The sequence below is a fragment of the Xiphophorus maculatus genome, chromosome 22, assembly GCF_002775205.1.
Source record: "Xiphophorus maculatus strain JP 163 A chromosome 22, X_maculatus-5.0-male, whole genome shotgun sequence".
Taxonomy (NCBI): Eukaryota; Metazoa; Chordata; class Actinopteri; order Cyprinodontiformes; family Poeciliidae; genus Xiphophorus; species Xiphophorus maculatus.
In genome coordinates, this window is record NC_036464.1 from 19,971,475 (window position 1) to 19,995,546 (window position 24,072).

The 24,072-nt window shown below is 39.2% G+C and overlaps 1 protein-coding gene across 1 annotated transcript; it reads right to left on the bottom strand.

Moving 5' to 3' along the window:
* Positions 1–2,995: 2,995 nt before the first annotated feature.
* On the bottom strand, positions 2,996–23,461 carry LOC102216665 (interferon gamma receptor 1-like). Its single transcript, XM_005804185.2, has 7 exons — positions 23,226–23,461; positions 10,322–10,448; positions 9,781–9,962; positions 9,454–9,635; positions 8,303–8,465; positions 6,802–6,917; positions 2,996–6,718 (listed from the first exon to the last, which is right to left on the bottom strand). The coding sequence occupies exons 1-7, from the start codon at positions 23,284–23,286 to the stop codon at positions 6,371–6,373; spliced, it is 1,179 nt and encodes a 392-aa protein (XP_005804242.1). The 5' UTR covers positions 23,287–23,461; the 3' UTR covers positions 2,996–6,370.
* Positions 23,462–24,072: the final 611 nt, after the last annotated feature.

Consider the following 24,072-nt stretch of genomic DNA (forward strand, 5'->3'; position numbering starts at 1 on the left):
GGGAAAAAGTAGCTCCTTTCCTTCGTCCAGCTAACTAGAAACAACCAATCAGAGCCAGGAGGCGGGTCTTAGCGCTGTCAATCACTATCTTGTGTGGTGTTACTCCTCTGGAGGCTTAATGCAGTTCTTGGTTTCTACAGCCATTTATTGTGGTCACGTCTTACAAAGTCGCCAAAAATGCCGTCAGAACTAAAAACAAAAGGTAACACAAACCCAAATCAGTTCACAATAAATGGAGTATTTACATAAATAAAAGATACAAATAAACAAAACCGTACCTCATTACCCGCATTGACTCCAGAGGAATAAAGTTTCATTTCTAGCGATCAGCTTCTTGAGCTTGAATGCCCCATGTGGCTCTTCCCCAGGCAACACTTGGTCCGTGGAACAAAATAAATGTTCCCCCCACATTTGAATGTACACTTAACCGAACTTAATGAGCATCAACACAAATTTACTAAAACTACCACACATATTCAACTTAATGTTTAATATTAAATCAACTTTAACTACTGCCACCTTAAACCAAACATCAAAAAAACAATAAACCAGATGCAGTTGTCTTGACAACAGCTACACGTGGTGCTGCTCATCCTCCCCAAGCCTCCACCTGCCTTGTAGCTGCAGCTAGCATAGCCTTTTATGAATGCTATGCTAGTTAGCATTGCCAACAATGAGGACAGATAAACAGTTTTTTCTGTAACATTAAGTCGTTTCTCAGCCTTTAGCACGTTTAGCAGCAGACCCTCTTCCTGGCTCTGATTGGTTGCTTTTGGTCGGGAGCGGTGCGTTTCTTCAGACAGTAATAGCAGCTCAGGAAGGAGGTGGAGGAAGAAATCGATCTTTCGTCAGATTATCTGTCTTATACTGTCACATCATCATGACAGTTTTAACAAGTATGTAAAAAAACTAAAAACAAATGTATATACTGCAGCTTAAGAATTCACACAAATCTCAGTGCATTTTAATGTACTAATGTGTAATCAAAGTAGTTAAGCTTTTTTTTTTATCCCCAAATACAAATCTTTAAAATAAGGCAACTCCTTTTGAGGCCAAATAAAACCCAAAGCGGAAAAAACTCAGTTGTTCTGCGAATTTGATCTAACAGCATCATGAAGAGAGAAGAACACGAACAGATCAGGGAGAACGTTGTGAAGAAGGAGAGAAAGGTTTTAAGCATGTCATGGGGTAAATTTGAACTAATCTGAAACTCATGGGAGGAAAATATATATATATATATATATATATATATATATATATATATATATATATATATATATATATATATCTGAACTGTAAACCTACCAAGACATGGGTGTGGACCTCAACTCACAGGCTGATCCAGGAGAACTTTATTTAGAGCAGCAGTCAACGGGCCCATGATGACTACTCTTGATTAGCCGCAGTCACAGATAAAAACAACCGTTTAAACAAAGTCACAGTAGATCCATCCGGCAGCAGAACCCTGATCACACCAGAGCTCATTAATGGATCAGAGTCTAGAAACCTGTAATGTCAAATATGAGAAGAAGAAGAAAACATGTCATCTAGTTAAGGCAGCGTTTCTCAATTCCGGTCCTCAGGCCCCCCTGAGGGCATGTTTTAGGTGTTTCCCTTCTGCTACACACCTGGATTGAATCTATGGGTGATCCACAGGTTTCTGCAGCACTTCATGGTCATGCAATCATTTGAATCAGCTGTTCTGGAATAGAGGCACATCTAAAACATGCAGAGCAGGGGGGCCTGAGGACTGGAATTGAGAAGCACTGAGTTAAGGTAAGGTAATTGTTTACAGACGTTAGCTGATCTTCATAGGGGAAGAAAATTTTCCCCCGTATTCAGTCAAGGTTACACAGGCTGGAGCTGTGTGAACAGCATCGACTCCCCCACAGTTGGTTCTGTGAGAGCATCCAATAAATCCATTTGAAAAGATGATTGACAAAGTGTATTTAGCAGCACAGTGGTACTAAAGTCGCGGCTGCACTGAAGTAGTGTGGGTTGGTTTTATTTTTAGAGCAGTAAGAGTGTTTGCTCTGACTCTATAGTAACTGATGCCCTGACAAAATGTTACTTCACTGTTTATTGAGGGATTATAAAGGATTTGACCACAAATTAATAAAAAGGTTACATCTGTATTACCTCATTCCTAGTAAGCAGGATGATAAAGCTGTAAAGGGCGCCGTTAGAGAACTGCTGGCCCGGTAAAAACCAGAGCGTTGTTCTACGACAGGAAGGAAAACGGACTGGTTCAGATCAGAAGTCCGTTTGGACCTTCCCTCAATGCTACAAGTGACAGAGAACAAACTATTTTTTTTTTTTTAAATATGGATATTTAAATGCAGATTCAGTCTTTTCATGAAATACAGTAATTGAATTTCTGATTCACACCTAAAGTGTTAGTTAGTCTTACATTCCTTTAATCTAATTTTTCTGATTAGGCTGCACTTTTTTTTTTTTTTTTTTGAAACATTCACCCAAACAACAACAACAAAAAATCAAAACACAGAAAATGTATCCATAAAATGATGCTTCTTCAGATCAGAAATTTTCCTTTTTTGAAGAGTTATGCAACATTTGCAGCTCTAAATTTCTATTTAACTTTACTGAGGTAAAAAAAAAAAAAAGAAAAAAAGGCTTTTTGAATTTTAAAGGTTGCAGACACCTGGTTTAGATCAAAACCTATTTACTTACAAGAATGTCCTAGTCAAAGTAGAGACTTGAATACAATTCAAGAATCTGAGGAAACCCGTTTGTTCACAGATGAGCTCCATTCAAATTGATGATTGAGAAAACAAACGTTTAATGTCTAGATGTGCAAAGCAACCACTTGCAACCACGGCAACAGTAAACATAAATGCACTTTAAACTTTATACAGTCTTTGTAAAATTGTGTTGCCAACTTCGGAACTATACGCTACTTTATTATGGTTTGTCAAAGTGCTCATTTCAGGAGAAACGAAAGAGAAAAAAGTTAAATAACCAGTTCTGGACATAAAACGATTTGAACACAGTTTATTTGTAATAATCTGTGGTTCAATGACAAAGCCGGCCAATAATTACTGCAGATTACAAGAAACTCACCAGATGCATGCCAATTATAAAGATAATACACTTAATGAGTTCTGGCACAGGAAGCACTAATATGGTCACTTCAACAGTCAGACAATGAAAAAAAAAAAAAAGAAGGAAGGAAGGAAACAAATCCAAAAGCAGACAAAACGTCTTCCCCGTCACGCGGCGCAAGAGGAACAAACCGCACGGAGCATTCAAATGTCACGACCCGTAATGGGAGCCGCGGTTCTTCCCTTAACACAGGGCCTGACGCGTGAGTCGAGCAGCACCGCCCGTCCCAGAGCCGTAATCTGGAGGCTCACTTTACCGAAATGCCAACTTCCCTTCATAAACGCGAAAAGACCCAGGACATGAGAGAAATGAGAATTACATCCATGAGATTCTGCAAAACTTAATCAACGTTTATGGAAAAAAAAACAAACAAAAAAACACAAGCATGTATTTTTGTATACGTGAAACATTGACATGCGAGTGAAACCACAGAGACGGTGATTAACAAACAGCAGGCGGGCAGCTGCGAGCAACACTTAGAAGTACAGACATATTTCTGAGTAGTGAAATTTTTCATGCAACCACAACATAGAGGGGAGCAGTCAAAGGCCCGGCCGCTCCGCTAGCACGCAACTCCGGAGCAGCACACTGGTTGGTTTAACAGTCAACGTTTAGAGGAAGCTTTCTGTGACTCTGCAATAAAGGTTTCTTATTTGGGCTTCAGAAGACACAAAGGAACCTTTATGTGTAACCTCAACTTATCTCAAATCCTGTTATTGCTTAAAACACAAAAGCTGCCATTAAAAACCAACAACAAAACATCTCTATGCTGTAAATCAGTGATCCCCAACCTTTTTATTACCACAGACCAGTCAAGATTGGGCAATTTTGCTGCGGCCCAGTGGCTGGGGACCACTGCTCTAAATCACTACTTAGCTAAGTAAATGTTTCAGTCTCTTATCTCACATGTATCCCCCAGTAGAAACTTCCAGACTATATGTCAGACTCTGTTAAATAAGACAACAAAATGCATGCCGCTCCCAAAACAATAAAACTAATAAGACCAACAAAGTGCTCATTTCAAACAGTTTTATCACGGTCATTTCCAGAAGGCATAGAAACCTGATACAGATCGCCTCAACTGCAACAACAAGGCGAGCAGCGACGTCTCGCAAACATTAAAGTCACACAATGTCTCTTCTTTATCCCAGACGTCATCAACTGACTGCTGAATATTAATGGATTCTGTTTCTACCTGCTCACGTTTAAAGTATTTACGGTACTTTATGTCAAGTTGGCAGCTCTGCCTGTCTGCTTTACGGCAGCCTTTGGGCTCTGCTAGCTAACAGCTAGCTAATAGTTAGCTAACAGCTAGCTAATAGTTAGCTAATAGTTAGCTAACAGCTAGCTAACAGCTGAGCTCAATGAGACGCACACCAAATCCAGCCACTTGGGAAGGTGAAGAAAAGTGGAAATCTTTTGAAATGAAAACGACTGACATGACTTTATATTCACGATGGGTTTTCTTTCTCCTGGCGGAAATTATCAAGCAGGTACACTTTTATTGAGTCAGAGGTTGACAAATATTTTTTTTTAAAAGTAGCTCATTCTGTTTAAGTGAGGGAATCAAAAATAAAAATTATGGCAAGATATAATCTTAAGGAATCATAACGCAGCTGTTCAGCAGCATGAAAATGAACGAGCCTGGAGTTTGAACCAAAAGCAAAACCCGGCTATCGTTAAGAGCGCTGAAGCTGGAACATTAATGGAGTGAAAATAAAAACGAGGTATGTGAAAAGGCAGATCCAACGCATCATTAAATGTTTAAATCAGGATGAGATTAAACAGTCGGAGCGGGTTTATCACAAGGCACCGCATGCAGCTGGGTCAGATGTTTTTGACGTTCACCCTTCCACACAGAAGAATGAAGGTCGTTTAAATTTAAAATATGAAAGAACGAGGTGCTCCAACTTTGGTACTTAGTATCACAAAAATAAAGGACTATTCCACAGTTGTTTTTTTTAAGAGTGGAAAATTAAGAGTTAGAAATTCTTGACATTTATAAAAATGTTGACGGAAAAAAACAAACAACTGAGCTAACTTACTACTAAAATCCTGCGAGCCAAATGCATCTTTAATAACTACACTGCATACCTGTTCAGCTGCCTGCTGGGAGATTAAAACCAACATTGGCACAACCATATTTGTCTGCTGACAAATCAGTTTACAGTGGAGCTGAATAATATAAGGACTGGCTGGAAGTAATATCTCTGATTTAATCCATTTCCGGTCCCTGAAGCTCACAGCTGATGCATATCTTTAGTGTCTTGAGGCGCTGCAGCTCACTGGCAGAAGTGGGCAAACTTGGAAACCAAAAAGGGGAAAATGAAAATGGGCGAATTTTCAGCAACGACGTCACAATCGAGCATCTCACCGACATCACGCAGCCTTAGTTCGAACGACCTGACTAATACTGATTGGTCTTATAGACGACGAACATTCCCAATCCCAGAGTCTGATCTGGACTCCAGCATTTCCTGCGTATCATTTTTACCTAAAGATGATCTCCCAGTTTGTTTTTATACCAGTATTTTCAGATTGCTATTATTGCCTCTCCTTCCTCTACCTCCGCAAGCAAGAGAGATTGCTGATAGGTTGGTAAAAACATCACCGCTAGAAATAACCTCAGATTAGGAGCTAATGAGGGAATAAAGTGCCGAGTCAGTTGGATAACGTAGAGAAGAGGCACTCAAAGATTTAAACTTTCCACTTCGACAAAGATGGACTAATTCGCACCTTAATGACGTCAACTTTCACGATTCTCCAAAATTTAATTCATCTTTACTTTCACCTCAGTAAAACATTGATTATAAAGGCACAAAAAACACTCCCACTTAGCTAATTATTATACATATAAGAAACAAACTGCACCTCTTAAAAAAAAAAATCTACATCTCAGCTCACAGGTTTCTGGTGATGGCAAGTGCTGAAAAACTAACCCTGCAGTCGGCACAACGAAAGTCACTAAAATTAAAGCTAAAAGGTGATTTGAAATCTAACTTGCTACTCTAATACTAGCGGTAAAAAAAAAATATATATATACAAAAAGTGCAATTAAAAGGAATATTTTTTCTGCTGCGCTCAGTAGCTCATTAAATGTGGTAATGCTAGTGTCCAGCCAGCAGGTGTCACTGTGTGACAATGATTCTCAGCTAAGTCAGTGAAGAGAAGGAAAAGGGCTCAATGTAACAGTCCCCCCCCCCCCCCCCAATTGTATCGTTAATCTTTTCTAGATCAAACCAATTAATCAGGCACGGTATCCCTCAGCGTGGTCCTCGGGAGCCAACGTCAGCACCACCGCGTGGGGCTCATAAGGAGAGCAGGTCGTCTCTTCGAGGTTTGGCTCTTCAGGGTCACTATCCAGTTTTTGCCCGCTCATGTACGGGTCTTCAGACGTGCTCTCTTCCTCCGGCTCTTCAGAAAGAGCCTGGTTGTTGGGTGACAACTTGATGCGTAGGTCATAGTCCTCTTCACTCTTTCGACTGATGGTTTCCCCAGGCGGCTCTTCTGGACTTTTCGGCGAAGGGTCCACTCTCACAGGACTGGTTTCATCAGATAAGGGTTTAAACGCTAGCGTCTTTGGTTTAGGGATTATCTAAAACAAATGAGAAAAAAAACAAGGTTAGTGCTGAAACACAAAATCATCCATTCAGATGAGCTTTGTCCGTCTGAACGTACAAAAGGTTTGAATTTATGCGGGGTGGGTCTCGTCTTTTTCCAGAAAACCATGGTGGCAACAAAAGCCACTGTTGCTATGACGGCGATGGTGATGCCAACAATGAGGCCGGTGTGATCTAAACAAAGCAGAAGAACAAACACAAAGTTACAGCCAGCAGCAGCTGGAAGTCTGGTTACCATTGTAAGAGTTCCTTGATGACTTGGACAAGAAAGATTAAAAAATATTTGGACCACTTTAACCTTTTTTCATGTCGCCACATCAGCATATTTTTTGGGGGGATTTTGTGTGACCAACTTACACTGAGCAAAATATAATTGGTGAAGAGGAAGTTTTTCTTTCAGCGTCAGCCTTTATCCATTCAAAGATCTTTTAAATTGTTAAAATTGAAATTCATTTCGAGTGACTTTCCGATTCTTTCGTTCTCATTTTTGATACTTAGGTTTTTCCTTACAGAATCAACTACAACTTGCTTTCAGTCAAAGTTGCTCAGAAAGGAACAGCAAAACTGATCATCACAATGTTATCCATATTAAAACACCAAATACTGCTTACAATGAATCCCGTTGGCTCAAAATTATTCACCCCTTAAATAAAACATTTGATAAAAGGTTTGTCCATCTGATGTGTTTGAGGTAGAACATCTCCAGTACCACCAAACACAAACAGGAGAGGATACAGAGACAAAAGGAGCGTTCAGTTACAAAATACAAGTTAGCAAGTTTTAGAAACAGGAACTACGCCATCTGGTGGCGGAAAGAGGAGGCTGTCGAAGGCCGCTCTGAGAATCTTAACACGATGAACCAAAACTGGAGCTTTCTGGTCCAATAGGGGTCTACAGATACAAATTAGTTTTTGCTGCAGTCTGGTACAGCGCATCAAATGGTGACATTTATGTTTGAGTTGTGCATTGTCCCTTTTTAAATAAAGTTTATTATCAGTAGATACTGTACGTCTCCCCAGAGAAGAATGGATATAGAGGTGAAAACACCAGGCCAGCAGTGAAGTATTGGCAGATGCTCACTGGTGTCACAGGAAACCAGCAAGATGGGGAGGAAAAGATGGATTCACTCATGTATTGGGAAATCCTGAGAGAAATCGTGATGACGAGACAGGAAATTGTGCTTGGAATTGCTTGGCTCAGTTTCAGAACAAGTCCTGGAAGTGCCATTCTTTCCTGCCTGACTTAAAATCTTGGCAAAGATGTTTTTTTAAAAAAAGGGCTGCAGCACAAAAAAGCCCCTAGAATATAAATGAACTGGAGGCTTTAACCTGTGAGGAGTAAAATGCTGATGTCTGACTATGAAACGCATTCGCAGCAGATCATAACATCATAAGTAACCTGATCAGGGTGGAATATGCTTTTTTGAGAAGGAGGTAGGCTTTAAAAGTGTCCCTTTGAGTTTAATGTTAGTTGTGCTGAGCTATTTAAATCATTCATTGCTTGATATTAACAAAAAAGCCTCGACTATCACAACTTATATCAATGAAACGTTACTCAACTGAGAGGCGGTGGGGCTTTCTGGGTGCAGAATTCCTTTGTGGACACCACAGTCATCATCTTGAGCTCTCCATTGATTTTCAGACAGTGTTTGTCCTGCTTCATGTCCACTTGCAGTCTGGTCTCACACACAGCTTCCTCACAGTCAATGGTGTGGGACTTATCCTTCAAGAACAGACAGCAGGATCGATTTAATATGACTGACGGAGTGATACTGTGGGTAAAACAGAACACTAAAGCAAATAGTTTCTAAGCAGTTCTGCACAGTTGCTCCTGCAAAAGCAGATTCAAACATCAATCTCTGCTTGTGTAAGCAGTAGCACCCTAACACCTCACCATAGGGAATGGAAAAATGAAGCAGATATCAATGTTAATGGGAAACCTGTGTATTTTACCTAGTGTAGATTTGGTACCAATTAGTCAGTTTTATTGCTACTAAGTTTCAACAAGTTGGAGGAAAACCAAGATTTGATTTCCTAAAGACAATCAGAAAGGGAAGAGAGTGGTAGAATCCTGGATGGTTAGATGAGATATAGAGTTGGGTGTTGTCGGGATAACAATGGAAGTCTATTTTGTGTTTTTTCATGACCAAGAGGAAGGAGGAAAATGATAAATAGAAGGCGGCCAAGTACTGAGCCTAGTGGTACACCAGAGAAAATAGAAGAATGTTGGGAATAGTTTGTTTCCCAATGTTAAGATATACTGGGAATGGTTGGACAGTAGGAGAGGAACCAGTGAAGGGGCATGTGGGAGAAACACACCCCTCCCAATGACGGGGTGCATTTCTCCCACACGCAGTCATTGTGTTTCTCCCAATGACGGCGTGTCATTCTCATTGACAGAGGACATCTGTCAATGCGTCAATGTCAATGAAGATGTGGACATCACATCCTCATTGACAGAGGATGTGGTGTCCTCTGTCAAGGATACCACATCCTTTGACATAAAGGCTGAATTCATCCTTTGACATAAAAGGAGGAATTCAAGTCCAGTACAATGACAGTAGTTAGATGAAAGTAGGAGACTGTGATTTTTATTAGAGCCGTTTACTGTGCAGAGGTCTAAAACCAGATGGGAATCGTTCATAAACTTATTATAATTAGAGAGATGAAAGCTAGAGGCAAAAGACCAAACTGGTAGGGAGTAGTCTCACCTGGCCAACCACCTTGACGGTGTACTTAAAGTTTGGTAGTTTGTTGTTCTCCTGGTGACTTTTCTTCCGTTTCTTACATCCAGACAGCCCGTCCTTGTACACCAACCAGGGATGCTTGAAATGTACCTGCATGTGGTGATGTTGCAGGGTAGTGATGCCAACGGGCGGGATATCCAAAAGACCTGAGAAACGGCAAGGATCATTACACACCCACTTTAATCACACTGGGGGAAAAAAAAAAAAAAAAAAGACCCCAACAGCCTGGACCTTTCAGTACAAAGTCTCTGAGCTGCTCTGACGTTTTTGTTACTTCCTGAACATACTTACATTTCTCACCGTCCAGAGCACTGGAGAAATAAGTGAATTCGATTCCATTCTTTGGAGCGAATGTGGACTCATCTTCCCCCAGCACGGCCTTTAGCCTGATAAAGTATACGTTGTCCTCATTCGACAGAAAAGAAAGATCCGCTTGTCGAGAAGATTCGTTAAGCTCCATTTCTGGAGGACAACTGGTGAGATAAAAAAAAAGAAATCAGAAAATTACTTGAAGCTTTGGGTGGAAGAGACAACTGAACAGTTAAAGGGGAAATGGGTGTTTTAGAAAGAAAAATATATTTTGTTCTGTATTTAAATACAGTTTCTAACCCAAAACCATTTACTCACATTCTCCACCCTCTTATATACAGGCGCACTAATTTGCAAGTTAACGAGTTAAATAAAATGCATGACAGGGCGACAACTACGGGTATTCAGTTGAAAAGAACAAATATGCTTCAAGTGTAATTTTTGCACCGATTAGATTGTGGGGAAAAATACCATGCAAATATACTGTGATAAAGCGGAACAAAAATAGAAAAATAAAATATACCCTGGCATTTCTGAATCAGAGCTGATCAAAACGTGGAATCTAAGCCCAGGAACATCGTTCTCATAATCCCAGTGCAAAATGTTCCGCAGGTTTCGGCAGGTTAGGGTTACGTTGGTCGGAGGTGCCACTGTGGAAACACAGAACACAGATCAGACCTGAGACATGATGAGGAGCTGGATGATCAAACACATTTAAAATGATAAAGTCATAACGTTTAATATCAAAGAGTCAGAGCTTACAGACCGTCGCTAAACTTTTTATGATGAATGTATGTAGCAGATTCATTACAGCACATAAGAACATAAAACACTTCCTCAGAATAAAATGAAATATAATACGAGTGTTCGGACACTTTTCCCCAAAGTAAGATTGAAGTATTTTCAAGGTTTTCCTTGAGCTGAAAGCCACAACCATCGAAATTAACTGAAATAAAAACATCAATTAAATTAGGCAAAGCTTCAACTTTTGGATTGAATTGCTGAAATCTAAACGTTTTGATGATGGACTAATGCATTAAGCTCCATTATATATATAGACTTTGACATGTTTGATAAGTTCACCACTAGAGGGCAGTGTTGGCAAACCGATGCACAGATTTTCAAGACATCAAGTGTACAGATTCAAAAGTGTTAATATAAATATTGTATTTTTTAAATCAAGTTCCAGAAAGTAAAACTATTATTGATTCATTATCGTCTATAATAAATAATCGTCAACAGAGTGATAAAGACTTGAAATATTTTACACACATGAATTCGTATCAGTTTCACTCTCGTAGGCTAAAAATGTTGAATTTTTTATGATGTTCTAAAGTTTTAGAGGCATCTGTAGTTTTCTCCCACACCACAGATGTCCAACATGAGCTCTTGATTTACTGCACTTTGTTAGAACATAAATATAATATCTTAAGACGTTGTGACCCATAAGAAGAGCCACAGCCTTCATGCAACGTCCCAACATCGTCAGAGGAAACAAACAGTGTTGTATAGTAACGAAGTAAAAATACTTCACTACTTTACTTAAGTATATTTTGGAGTACTTCATACTTTCCTGGAGTATGAACATTTTTGATGTCTTTCACTTTTACTTCACTACATTTCCGAACTTAATTGCGTACTTTTACTCCGATACATTTTCAATGTGTGGTTTAGTTACTCGTTACAAAAAAGCGAGAGAGAGAAACGCAAGTGTTTTGACCCCACCTACTGATTAGCAAGTAGCAAGTAGGCTACCGAACAAAGTCAGTAGCCTACTTGCCTGGGCTTGTTCATCACCTCCAATAGGATACACCTGTTTCGCTTCTCCCATTAAACACAAAGCAAGTCTCGCAATCAGCAGCAGCCACATGGAGGAGGAGGAGACGGAGACCACAACGACTGCAACTACGTCGGACACGGCTCCAGGGGAACCACCAGCTGGTGATGAGAGCCCATGGCCTTATTTAAACACAATACACTCTTTCGTGGGTGTTAAAGATTCGTCGTACCGCATGCAGTTTATGTTATTCCTGCCCGAAGATGTGGAAATTCTATCTTACAAAAACTCCCCGTCCAACTTGAAGAAACATATCGAGGTAACTTCTTATGAAATGGTTATAATCCTCCTGTTTCAGTAACTATAGCTTGGTCACTAGGCACTACTGTATTGTGAAATCTTGACCATAAATGAACTTTGTTTGGCATTGTTTCAGTTCCACACGTGGTGTATTTAGCTTAGGCCTAATGTTGACTGTAGCAGGCTACCTAGACTCCTCTGTTCAAGGGGGACAGAAGCCATAGCGATAGCAATTTAGACTAAATTTAACGAATATAGGAAAGGCATGCAAGTTCAAAATCAGGTTTACAGATGCCAATAAGCTGCATTTCCCTCCCAATTCTTCTTTTGTTTTGCATAATGACCAGTTGTGTGCACCACCTACTGACTGTAGCATTGACTGATTCACTGATTTGTGAAGTAGAGTAATCGTAACAGCTCTTTTTCTTCATGTTGGCCACATTTTCTGTACTATTTATTTTTCTCATTTTCAGCACTGACCTTACTTGAAGGGAAAACTTAAGGCTTACAAAAACTTTGTATTTTCTGTCCTGGAGGGTTTACTAAGAAGCTGGTTCAGTTGTAAAGCAGGTTAAGTTAACCTTGTGCTATAGGTAAAGCACCTAATTTTCTTAACTAAATGATGCCTGCAGGTATATCTATTAGCAGGTTTAATTTTGCCTGCACTTGGTTGTGTACATTATTTTAAGTGTATTTGACAAGTTTACCAAAATATAAAAAATGTCATTCAAACTGCATTTGCTTTGTTTTACTTTTTACTTGTACTTTTCATTACATTACTTGAGTACATCCATTTTTACAGTAATTTCCATACTTAAGTACAAGAAGTTTCAGATACTTTAAGACTTTAACTCAAGTAACATTTCAGTCAGTGACTTCGACTTTTACCAAAGTCATATTTTGGAGAGGTACTTGTACTTTTACTTGACTCTGAGATTTCAGTACTTTATACAACACTGGAAACAAACTTCCTCTAAAACAAAAGCAGCAGAAGCAGACCGCTGCCTTCCCTCCAGCCAGGCAGCTGGTGGCAACTCCCTTGCTGAGGTTTGCATTTTAATTTGCACCATCATTATTAAACTTAGAGTCAATACTTTATAATCAGGCTGACAAAGTCCTTTAAGACTTGCATCCATTCAAAACGGCAACCACGCTTCAGTAAACTGACAGACTCCCCTCTATTTGCCTTCACTTCATATTTTCTGTGATTTATGAAGAGGGAAACCGTGTTTAACTATTTTAAGAGACAAGATCTGTAAAATTAATAAGGAAGGGAAAGCGATACGTAGCCGTGTATTCATCATTCAGCTGGACTTTGGCCATTTTCTGTCATTTCTGTCACATGAGCTACAGATTTCCCACCCACGCTTTTATGAGTCACTTAAACATCTGAAGACAAAAAACAAAACAAAAAAAAAAAAAAAACACCTTCAGTTTCGTTTCCTCTTGTGATCTTAAACACGAGACAAATAAGATCCACCACAGGGGTAAAAAAAAAAAAAAAATCAAAACAAAAAAAAGAGCATGTTCAGTACAGACGTTAGTGGGGTTGAGTGGGAACTCAGTCACACACTGTAGAAAAAAAAAAGGTGATAACCACAGCACTAAAGTTAGCAGCTGAAGCCGTCAACCACAAGATTCACCCACACACATTCGTAATATACGACTGTCAATCTGAATTTATGCTCCTTGAAATCTGGAGGAAAGTGCTCAGAGTTAGTTAACACTTTGGATGTTTAATATTAGAAAAATAAAGTCTGTATCCAGTTTTAGTACGTTCAAGAAACAAACTAAACTGGTTATGTCAGAAACAGAACTGTACCCATTTTTAATGTTTCATGTTTCACTGTTTGTTTGTTGATGTCGCCAACATTATGTTGTACTATTTTAAATGATTATCATTTTAACTTTTAGACGTACTTTTTAAAAGGCCCATCTAGGGACAAGCACTGCTAACTAGCTGTTGCTATTGCACTATGACGCAAACATGGGACTGCTGTTTTGTTCAGTTCGTCTATGTCAATGTGTGTCTGTCCCCATCAAATAAACTCAAATAAAGAAACATTATTTCTTTATTTGCCACCAGAGAGAAAACCAAAAGCAGCATTTACTCAACTAGTACCTAATAGTTAAACATCAATTTAAAGTGTATGACGTTCACCTTAATTGCTTTGTTAGCCAAGAAATTCCTTTGCTAAAGAACGTTGTTGTGCTGCTGCCACTTTTCTAAGTGTAGTGATGAGGCATCGTTTGACGCTGTGCTAAATGTTGTAAACCCACAGAGACAAAGACATGAAAATGGACATCTGAGGCTAAAGTTGTACATACAATGAATAGAAAGAAATCATAAGTACATCAACTTTATCTTTTGGTTTTCGCTTGTGTGTTTCGTAGGCTGTCCAACCATCAAGCAAATAATTTTGGCCAGAGTTTGAGGTCGGGTTGTATATAGATAAGCTTTAGCAAAAAATGCTTCTTTTAACAATTAATTTGATAAAACTTTTGAAAACTAAATCTGTATGTCATGCACTATTCATGATATGTGCAAACAGTAAGAGGGACTGTAGTCTTAAAAAGAAGAGCCATCTTGTTCTAAATTAAATGCATTTTGTTTTCTAAAGTATTGTGTGAAGTAAAAACTTGTCATCTCTTTGGTATCGGCGAGTAGCTAAACTAAAGTACTGGTACTGGAAAAAAAACTGGCAACATCGTTCAAAAACACCTAATATTTCTACCACAGAACGCTGATGAGCTTAAACGAGAGGTTTCAGCAGCACACACGGCTTTTGTTTCCTTGCAGTCGGCATAGTATACTGTTAAATACGGTTGATGTTCCCTTCCTTATTCAGGCGGGGGGAAAAAATCCTGACAATTTAATTTAAAAAGGAAATGAAAATCTTTTTGCTTAGACAAAATGAAACAAGGCAAACTTTTTTACACCATTACATTGTTACCTGGATCACATGCCGATTTTGTTAGTCTTGTAATTTAATTTCTCTAATTTAGATTTTTGGGATTTAAGCTTTTCTAAATGTGACGCCAAAGCCTCATTTCAACAGGTTAAAAACTGAACGTACGTTATGTCTGAACTGTGACCAGGCATACGGTGAAACACACAGTATGATATTATACTACTGTAATGTCATAAATGCTGATTGCAATAAAATTTGGAGGCCAAGAATTCACTAGAAAGTGCAGAGTTTTATAAATTAACTTCAATTTTTGAACCAATTTACTGTTTGGTTCTCTAAACGTTTTCTGTTTTTGTTTTTTTTAAATAGGCTAGTGAAGCAGTTTATTTGGACTAAAAACATCCATCTGGCTCGAACATAAACCTCATGTTTATGTAAATAGTTCATTTACTTCTTCATTCATCCTGAGAAAATAATGGAAGTACATGAAATTCAAAGGAACACTACTGACCAAATCTATTTTTTCTTATTTGACTGTATCTTGTATTCTCCTCTGAGGCAGGACTCGATCTACACCAGTGGAGAACCACTGCTTCAACCCAAAAAAAAAAAAAGTCTAACAGAAGCAGGAAGAGAAAGCAGATGGCATCAGTTCCTAAAAAAAGTGAGGTGTCCTGACCAGCGTTCTCAGCAATGCTTTGCAAAAAATAATGACAAGAAAAATGTCCTTCACCGTCATCAGGGAAGTTTGTAAGCTGCCTGATTGTCCTGCACAGCATCTTGACACGCACAATCAATGGTGCAATATTAAAAAAAGTCACATAAAACAAGCATTTGAAACATAAACTCAGGTTCACTGAGCCGTTACCCAGCAGACACTTGGGGCGATTGAAAACGCATGCAGATCGAAGCAGAGCTCCCCAACTTCCTTCCTTCCTTCCTTTGCTTGATACTAGATCACATAAGATTTCCTCCAGAATTTCTGTACCAGTTGCGACCCAAATATTAGAAGAAAATTTGACCACATCACTGTGAACAAACATCCGAAATGAGGAAAGAAAGCCTCCAAGAACTCGGCGGGGGAATGCCTTCTGATAACGCGCCACAAACAAAACAAAAAGTTGGATTTTTTTTATGTGGTTCAGGTTCATCATGGTGATGAAATGAGGCTTTTAAAAGAAAGAGGTTGGATCTGTGTGGAAGAACAAATATGAGTCCGCTTTCAGACGGCAGCTCTGCAATGAACCTACAAACGACAAACATTGACGAACATGAACGATAAAACGCCTGTCAGAAACTCAGAACAATTCACTTCAAACCAAACAGCCTGACTGTTTTAGGAATTGAATACATTTATTTTCCAGTTGGACAGATTTAAATTCGCACATAATAATCATTTTGTCCTTTAATCATCACCCTACTTGGGAGAAAACAGGGTAATTAGTAATGGGTCAGCTTCACCAGAATATTCCACGTCACCCTTCACTTTAACACAGACATGCAGAACACACCTGGATCTCTGCCTGAATGCATCTTCATACCAACTGTTGTGACTTTGTCAGAACCTTTGGGTTTCTTCTGAGCGCGATGCCGTCACACCCTTAAAGCCGGGCCTTTGTTCAACCAGGAAGCCTGCAAACCTGCTGCATCCCGTTAAGATCTGATAAGGTCAACGTGATTGCAACACAAAACTGTAACGCTTTGAACTTTTTCTTTGGTTCTCATCCTTTTATGCATGTACAGTACACGACAAATATGACGAGCTGAAATGCAAACCGTCCCCAAAAGACAACTGGTAGCACTTGAACTTACAGATTTCTAATTTTCTGGCATCTTACTTTACAATTCACCTTTTTTTTTGCCAAGCCTGATAAGAATACGGGAGAAAAAAAAAAAAAAGCTCTTGATGGCTGTAGGAATCATTAAATTATCCCCGTTCATGCATCCAAGCACACATCAAAACCTTTGGCCGATTATGTGTTTATTTAAATAAAAATAATCGGATATCTCACAACTTATGGGAATCTTTATCTTTGAAACATTTAATAAATAGGGATAAATTAAATTTGGGCAATAGAACAGAATATACTTTATTGATCCCCAAGGGGAAATTGCTTATTTGTTAAAAGCTACATCTACCTAAAAGTGGTTAGTTCAAAAATGACTAGATATAAACAAATAACAAGCAATCACATGCAATATATTAACCAATAAATAACCTATAAATGAACGCAGAATTTTTTTTTTAATAAATTAGCACAGACTTGGGCATTGTATAGCCAGGTGGCATATTTTATAACATGACATTTTATAACCATATCTGGATAATTCAAACATTTGGCCGATTAATTGGTGCTTTTCGTTTTGAAGAACAAAGACAGTTTCTTTAAGAAACACTACAAGCAGCATATTAACTTGGGGGGGGGGGAAACAAACACCAGAAAGACTTGTAATTTAACTTTTATGCCCGAGTAAGAAATTCTTAGATTTCTTCATTAGCTTTTGTCATTTCAACCATCTGATGAAATGTCCTCATGAAAGGCTTATGCATTATGAGGATTTACATGTTAATTACCAAATTATTATTTCAGTTGCTCCATTTTCAGTTTTACTTTCTTCCTTCACATCACTTGCAGCGTTCAAACCTGAATTTCACTTCCTGCCAACCGTCAAACCACAAGCAGGTCAGTTTGTCATTCGGTGCTTTTGTTTTGATTCTGCCGACGTCGTCAAAACCGTCCCAGAGGTATTATTCAGGCCACAGGACAAAACCGTGAGGGGAACCGCCACAGGCCATCAATGACAGGTAATTTAAGAAATTTCCCATTCACCGGGAGCATAGGTTTTATCTCTACGTAGTGACTCATTTATTTTCAGGCGTGGTATTAGCAGATTAGCGCATGACTCACTTTTTCAACAGGTTCAAACATCTCATGCTGTTCAAGACGAATAGCATCCACCCCATTTAATCGTGTAATAGACACAGAAGGATCACCAAAGCCACAGACTCAAACCCAAAGCCTTTCACCACAGAGCCCGGGTTCACAGAAACACCCGCAGGTGGTTATGTCTAAACTTCAAATTCAGAAACAAAGACCAAGTTTACGCCTGATACCGACACGATTCCTGTCTGACTCACATTCAACCAACCATGACTCTTCACACTGCCAGTCAAATCCATCCTAAATAATCTTAATTTGCTGCTTTACCTGCAAATAAACCATGCGAAACTAAAAATGCACCTACTATATCATTACTGAGGTATTTACCTTTGTTGAGTCTTAAGGGAGAGAAGATTAAACTACAAAAACTCAAGATTTACTTTAAGATAAAATGACAAAGCCATTAAATACTTTAACCTGCAAGCTGAACTACCAGCAGCCAGCCACCAGGTGCAACTGTGTGGTGTCTAAGAATTGAGTGATGGCGAAAAAGAAAACCGGAAGTCATATTCTTTGAGACTGATGTGACATTTTTATAACGGTCGTCATAATCGAGTCCAAAAAAAGAAAAAAAGGTCAAAACAAAAATCCCACTACAGAGTAGAGTGACAAATCCACACAACGCTGATGTGTCATAAAATATTAGTTGAAAAGGAGGTTCAAAGTTTTCACAACAATCTTATTTTTAGATACAATATCCCATCGGATGTGCGATTTATACATCTCTCTGTGGCTTCACTGAAGTCGCATTAAGAGACTCCAGTCCACCACTCCTGTCACAATCCAACACACGCATTATTTAAATGATTAACGGTCCAATTATGTCCAGGAAAAATGTAAACGATCTACATAGTCATCTCTAAATTGAGTCCATTTTGAAATTCACAAGTTTTCACATCTACGTTCCCACCCTCATCTATGGTCATGAGCTTTGGGTCATGACCGAAAGAACGAGATCGCGGATACAAGCGGCCGAAATGGGTTTTCTCCGTAGGGTGGCTGGGCTCTCCCTTAGAGATAGGGTGAGAAGCTCAGTCATCCGGGAGGGACTCAGAGTAGAGCCGCTGCTCCTTCACATTGAGAGGAGCCAGTTGAGGTGGCTTGGGCATCTGGTCAGGATGCCTCCTGGACGCCTCCCTGGTGAGGTGTTCCGGGCACGTCCCACCGGGAGGAGGCCCCGGGGAAGACCCAGGACACGCTGGAGGGACTATGTCTCTCGGCTGGCCTGGGAACGCCTCGGGATTCCCCCGGAAGAGCTGGAAGAAGTGGCCGGGGAGAGGGAAGTCTGGGCCTCCCTTCTGAAGCTGCTACCCCCGCGACCCGACCTCGAATAAGCGGAAGAAGATGGATGGATGGATGGAAGTTTTCACATCAGTCGTCACCACTATGAATGTAAACGTCATGTACATGAAACCTATCCAAGTTTGACCCATCGTCATATTGACAGCTGGCAAATGAAGAACTGCGTTCAGACACCGCAAAGGAGTGAACCGTGGAATAATTTTAACAAAGAGAAGCCTAAAATGCCTAATAAAAAAAAACAGCACTTGGCGCTTGAAACATTATCAAGTGCCAAGTATAAAGACAATGCAGGTAGTGTGTGGAGAAAAAAAATAAAAAATATAAAAATCAGATCGAGTTTCCCGTCCTGCCTAGTCTTGCCAAAGCATTTCTTTACATCGCTGGTACATGTGTACCCTTGGAATGTGCAGTTAGTAATGCAGGCAGCATAAACAAAATCTCTCAAAGAAAAACGTCTGATCTGTAAAGCTAAAAAGTTGTTAACACATTTTAGATTATCATTTTTGAGGCATTTTCCTAATATAACGTGCTCAAAAATATTATTGTTTACATCTATGTTCCTCTAATTTGTTGACATTCTGTTTGGGCCAATTAAAATGTGTATCCAAGTAGAGAGGAAATTGGATGCAGGACGACTGAACTGCATTTTCACTTTAAAGAACGGGTTAAGTGGTGACCTGGCTTATGTTCTGTTAAGAAACCAAAAAAGCAAAAAAACAGCTTTCCCACACAAGCGGAGAATCCGTCATTGCATCACCTTTCATGTTTCATCTGATTGTTGCACGTTCAGCGTTTCACATCTGTTGTGTTTTGCGTTCCCGCCTGTATTTCCCAGGGTGCTCTTGCAAAAGAGGTTAAAATAAGTAATTAAACTTAATTAGAAAAATAAAACCTTTAGCTGTCTGTTCAGGTGATGTGTTCAAAGAGCCAGATGTTGGAAATCAAATCGTCCTTCTAGCTATTTACCACAGACTAATAAGGCAGTTCTCTGAGCGGTCCAAGTCTTTCCATGAGAAAGACTTGGACCGCTTATTTACAGAAAAAGAATCCCTTCCACCTACAGCAGCCCAACAAGTCACTCCATTCAGAGTCTCATTTCCTCTCCCTCCTGTTCTGCAGCTTAGACCATTATGATGAGAAAGATAAAGATTAATAAAAAAAAAAAACAACAACTGCTTTTTCCTTTACGTGGTGACTTTTAAAAGAAATTTCAACCGCTCATAAATTTGACCACGTGGGGGGAAACTATTTGTGGGAGCACCAGTTTTCCCACGAGTCAAGCCGTCAAAGTATTCAATAACTTCAAACTAAAGTTTTAACTTCTGACAACGCGGGAACTGCTCAGACTTCTCCATCTTCTAAAAGCTGAAGCTAACATTAAACTCATGAGTAAAAAGAAATAATAATATACATATATATATATAAATATAAAAAAAAACATTGGTAGATTTATAACAACTGCATGCAGAGTGTGATCATTCTGCAGGAAATGCGATTTACTGCCGACCCCGACCTTGTGAGGATGTTCAGCAGACCGTTGATTGAGTCATCATTATTCTGGTAAACGATGGAGGATGCTACGCTTACTTTGAGCAGGACCACTTGAACGTTCGACCAGAAATACCTACCGTACAATACCATAGCTGAGGGTCAACTCGGTCAGAAAATTACAGGCAATTATCTTTACGTCGTCTCTAACGCGACTCTATTGCTGTTAAATAAAGTACTCCAGCTGAGAGTCCTTCAGGTGTTTTTTATTATTATTATTATTATTATTCAAGATCAATAATACTGCTTTACAAACTACACACAGCACAATCAAAAATACAGGTGTCCTGCAACGTTTACATGCGTCTCTGCTTCAATACATCCAAGTGAAATAACGAGGCCCTTGGAGAACTTGACTGCATGCTAAAGAGGTGATTCGGCGTCTAAAAAGTTGCTGAATCGCTTGTTTAGAGGAACCCCGCCCCACAGATTTAAAGTCATCTAATAATTTGACCAACATGGTGCTTCTGCTTGTATGCAATATTACCGTTGTGGAGCAGCCAGCTCATCAAAATAACCAGGGGGAAACTTGAAAAAAGATGGAACTGATTGTTGTAATACCAGAAATGTTTTTTTTTCCTCCCTCCACTGACTATTGTATAGTTTTGCTGCTTTTGTTCCCCCCCAACAGACAAGAGATTTTCAATAAAAGTAAAAATTGAGAATGTCATTCAAAATGCCCCTTGTGTCGTTTATACCTTCTGAGACATACCCATCTCGTTTCCCATCAGATACAAACCTCTTGGTTGAATAATTTGTAGTTTAACTGTCTTGGTTTTGAGAAAACCAGGTAGAGTTGTCGAACACATCTAGAACCCGTACTGGTTCCAGTTTACCCAGAACTGATCGACATCAAACCTTTACAAACAGTAATATGTTTGTATTGCTGCCCATTGACAAATCAGTGATTGATCAGTTTTTTGGATCAAATCTTATTGATTTGAAACCGTCTGTAAAGGTCAGGTGGCTACAAAAAATTATGATCCCGTTAGAAAGTTTATTGCAACGTCACAGTAGATCAGTACTGATTCCACAGCTTGGCAGCAAATATGATAAACTGCATGATACTTTACAGTCCAGATACGGCGGATCTTAAGTAGTTACTAAAAGCTTGATTTGCTTTTAGTAACTAATGCAACAGCGATGTTATGTTTTTCTGATGAAATAATTGCGTCTTTACTGTATTAAACTCTGCAGTGTTCTTTTCTCTGTGAATGATCTCAGACATTTTAAACCTGAGACTTTAGCCTCCAAATGGCCTAGTTTATTTGTTTACAGGCGATATAAAGTACAAAACCATAAACCACCGATTCTACCATGACATCGTAGACCGAATTAGATTTTAAAAAAAGGGTGTACTTTCTTTTGTTGTACAGCTTCACTGTAAAAATCAGTCTTTATGTTTTGGGAATTATTTTTGCTACACGTTCCACTGACGTGGATTTTACCCGGTCGGATGAAGTGTTTATTTAAATTCTGGTAGGAATTACATGTAAATGGTTTGGCGTGATGCGTGCGTGAAACAAGGTTTCTGTGTCCTCTGTTTCTCAATCTATCTTAATTTAAAAGGATAAATAATAAAGACGGACAGTTCTGGAAGATATTAAACCTGCAAAAAAAAATGGAGAAGAACGACAGAAGAGGTGAATGAATTATGGATGACAAACAGATGGGTTAATATAAAGTGGTAAAACTGAAGGATAGACAAATAATTGATGGTCAAACAAATTGGCAACAGAAATGGGCTGAACAACTGATAGGTTGATGAATTGACCGAATAAAAGGTACAGACAATAAAAGCTGAAATGAATGCACCAGGCTTTGAGGCTCTAAAAAGTGTTCATCCTGCTGTGTTGGCATAAGTGTCACAACCACATGAGTAAAACAAACAAACAAAAAAAACAAAGCTTATGTACTTAGTTATGCAAGTTGTAGGGCCGCATTGCTGCAGGAAGGCCAGAGCGTTTAAAATGCCGGTCAGGAAAATTATTTACTGCAGTCCTTAAACGAGACGCTCACTCCAAAACATCCAGGAGGAAAAAGTCCGTGTGTGCTTACATAAATGCATGCTGCAGAGCTTCGTTTAATTTAATACATATTTTGGCTTTGTTGCATCACATTCTGTAGAAACAGTAAGATAATACCGGAATGAACAGTAAAATGTTGGGTAATACCGAAAACTAGAAAGAGGAAATGAAGAAAAACATGACAATTTCCCCCCCCCAAAAGCTCATTTACGAAGTTGGTGTATTATTGATAGCAAAAATATTCACTTGAATTGATCAAATCATTAACAAATCAATTCCCGTTGTTATCATCTTCTTTCACGTTTCCAACTGGTGGGCGAAATCGCAAATTAAATCCTGGGGAGATGTCGGCTTCAAAATAAAACCGCATCGATCAGAGCGGACTGTCGTAATGACGCGACCAGTTCACTTCAAAAATCCCAGGAAATTCCAGCTCCTCGTCGTGGCGCATGCTAGCTGTCCGCTAATCCGGGATTCAAGGGCTTTGATGGGACTCAACCTCCTTACGACCGGTTCACAGCGACACTTCCACGTTTATTTATAACTCCACGTTCCCGTTTAATGTTACACTGCTGTTAAAGTTGCTGCTAAATGCAGATATAAACACGGGGTTACTCACCCAGCGCTGCCGAGACAAAGGGGAAAATGAACAAAAGCCGCAGGGATTTGGTGGAAGCCATCCTGTTTCTGCCCGAGCCCGGCTGGTCCTCAGCCTTTCACCACACGCCAGAAGGAGACGTAGCCCCGGACATCTGAGAATTACAGGAAAGACACAACCAGTCTGGTCTCACTGGACTGAACCCACCAACAATGATTACAGTTTTACTCTGTTCCACTTTGGGAGGAGCTAGCCGTGGAGCTAATGAGCGATGACCACATGTTGCGTTTAGGAAAGCTTGGAAATGTCGAAAACGTGTTCTGGGAGGGAGGGGGCAAAGGCGAAAGTTTGGCTTAATTGGGCAAGAGTTTGTCATTAAACAAGGAAAATAAAAAATAAATGTTGAAATTTTTTAGGTTCATAGCGTACAAATATAAAATATAATTCATAAGTTATTTTTCTTCTTCTTCTTCTTATTATTATTATTGGTTATTTACATTTCAGAATATTATTAATTACAGTTATTATCTGAATTAGTTATATGATAATGTCCTGCATGTCATGATGTTTCAAGCAATGTTTGCTTTTCTGCGGCTCTAGTTTTAAAGACATAGCCCATAAGACTTTAATGAGCTTCTGTAGCACTTCTTTAAGCTTTCCTTTTATTAACACCTTTATAACTTTTCCAAAATGTCATTATAAAAACACTTTTTAATTCAGTCTTTTAGCCCCTATTAGAATATTCTTAATAAATGCTAACGCGCCTCCTTCAAGTACTGTGTGAAGAAAGTATATTATAAAACTGCATGCTTAGCTGAGCTTTAACAAGAAAAGATCAGGTTTGATTTTCACTGACATATTTTATTTC

Excerpts from the sequence above, each read along its gene's own strand:
- LOC102216665 (XM_005804185.2), bottom strand. The coding sequence starts at position 23,286 with ATGGCTTCCACCAAATCCCTGCGGCTTTTGTTCATTTTCCCCTTTGTC. Across the intron at positions 8,466-9,453 it reads CCGTCAAGGTGGTTGGCCAG|GATAAGTCCCACACCATTGA; the intron begins GTGAGACTACTC and ends CTGTTCTTGAAG. Across the intron at positions 6,918-8,302 it reads GAAAGCCCCACCGCCTCTCA|ATCACACCGGCCTCATTGTT; the intron begins GTTGAGTAACGT and ends TGCTTTGTTTAG.